The 1,682-nt window shown below is 45.1% G+C and overlaps 2 protein-coding genes across 2 annotated transcripts; one reads left to right on the top strand and one right to left on the bottom strand.

Annotated features, from left to right (window-relative positions):
* Positions 1-80: 80 nt before the first annotated feature.
* Positions 81-807, top strand: PPTG_07686 (hypothetical protein; the record flags this gene model as incomplete). The annotated part of the gene is made up of 2 exons (XM_008901963.1): positions 81-132; positions 383-807. 2 exons carry the CDS (start codon positions 81-83, stop codon positions 805-807), a joined length of 477 nt encoding a protein of 158 aa, XP_008900211.1.
* A 608-nt stretch (positions 808-1,415) lies between these two features.
* On the bottom strand, positions 1,416-1,661 carry PPTG_22181 (hypothetical protein; the record flags this gene model as incomplete). The annotated part of the gene is made up of 1 exon (XM_008902075.1): positions 1,416-1,661. One exon carries the CDS (start codon positions 1,659-1,661, stop codon positions 1,416-1,418), a length of 246 nt encoding a protein of 81 aa, XP_008900323.1.
* Positions 1,662-1,682: the final 21 nt, after the last annotated feature.

Below are 1,682 nucleotides of genomic sequence, written 5' to 3'. Positions count from 1 at the left end.
GTCTTCGCTTATTTACGAGATTCGGGACGCTCGAGAGGATTGACGGGCGGTCTTTCCTGAAAGAGCAGAAGACCCGAGAGATGACACAAGTCCAAAGTGAGCTGAAAGAACACGGATTAAAAACTGCCATGTGTGCGTGTCGGCCACCCGATTGTTTTTATTTTTGCAATACGCAGTGGTATAATTCCAGTAAAATGCGATTTTTACGACTAACGCTGCATTCAACGGCATATCCGATGAAGGAGTTTTAGTGTGATATGGCGATTAGTACTTTAAGTAAGGCGCAGATTTTACTGCCAAGAAAGATTGTTTTCCTAGTATTCCTATTCGCCACAACTCGAAGTAAATGCTGAAGCTTTACTAACCGTCACATTTGACGCAGGGGATTTAATCTTCATCATTGGCAGATTCACGGTGATTCTGCATATCGTGATCATCGTCGTCCTAGTGATCTTCGCCATCGTCTTCAAGGACCATTTCACCGAGTTCGCCGACTTTGTGGGAGCCTCCTGCATCACCATGAACTGTATCTTGCTCCCGACTGTCTTCTACCTCGTCAAGGCGTGGGATCGCATTGCCATTTACGAGAAGGTGGCGGCTGGCATTGTTCTTGTGGCATGCTCTTTCCTGGGTTGCTACGTCACGTACACGGCTGGTAAGGCACTGTTTTCCCCCACGGAAAACGACGCCCAGTTTCCGTACTGTCACGCCGATTTCGAGAACACCATCAACTACAACTACAGTTTGGTCTATCATGGAAATAACCCGAGTAGCACGTGTATGACACGTTCCTTAACCTTACAGTAAGGTAACATGCCAGCTATTAAATACGTGCACTCGACCAGTTTTGTGCCACTGGTTTTATCCAATCAGAACTTCAGATAGTTCTTTTTAGCCAGTAGTAGTATCCAGAACATTACGCCGGCAGTTTTTTTTACTTTCCGTAATTTACCAGTACGAACAATCCGGGAACCTTCTTTGGGGCCAGGTGCTATTTTGACGACAACTCCTTTTGGATCTAAGGGTTGTTTCAAAACCGTTCGACCACGTTAGCTAGGGCTGTTAAGGGATAATCACTTTCCAACAATACAAAAGAATTGCTGTACTGATGGCATTCAATGTTTCCCATAAAGAAATTAACGCTGCTGGTTTTTGAGCCTCACAGCAAACCGAACGGCGATATTGTGGCGTAGTCAAGTTCTTTTATTTTACAGGAAGGTGGATATACAGTACTGGTAATCAAGCCGAAGACAGTATTGTGGTTCATAGAATCTTGTACTACTACGCTAAAATAAACGTTCTTCTGAGCAAAGAAGGATACCTCGCGACGATTGGTTCGTTGAGAAAATAAGTCTGCCACCTTTTGTGTCGTTCGAGACTACCTACACAGAAAGGTGTGTTCATCAACATTACCTCTATTTCAACCGTACATTGCCACTCTCGAGGAACGCCTTGTACCCGTTTGTGATGTATGTGATCTCGTCCGAATCTCTGTCAAGCTTCTTCATGGCACGCTCAACTTTGCCAATCGAATACTCCTGTGTCTTCCAAACGGCAAGTGTTTCTAAATACTTGCTGTTGTCAGGGAGCATCTTGTCGTATATGTCCGAGTTTCGCAGATACTTCTTGGAAGCGGCCTTGCTGACGCTGGACGAAAACATGTCCAACAGACCCCTGTCTTC

The sequence above is a fragment of the Phytophthora parasitica genome (genome assembly GCF_000247585.1).
Source record: "Phytophthora parasitica INRA-310 unplaced genomic scaffold supercont2.12, whole genome shotgun sequence".
Classification (NCBI taxonomy): Eukaryota; Oomycota; class Peronosporomycetes; order Peronosporales; family Peronosporaceae; genus Phytophthora; species Phytophthora nicotianae.
The sequence above is the reverse complement of the archived record's forward strand: the minus strand, read 5'-3'. Positions and strand labels throughout refer to the sequence as shown.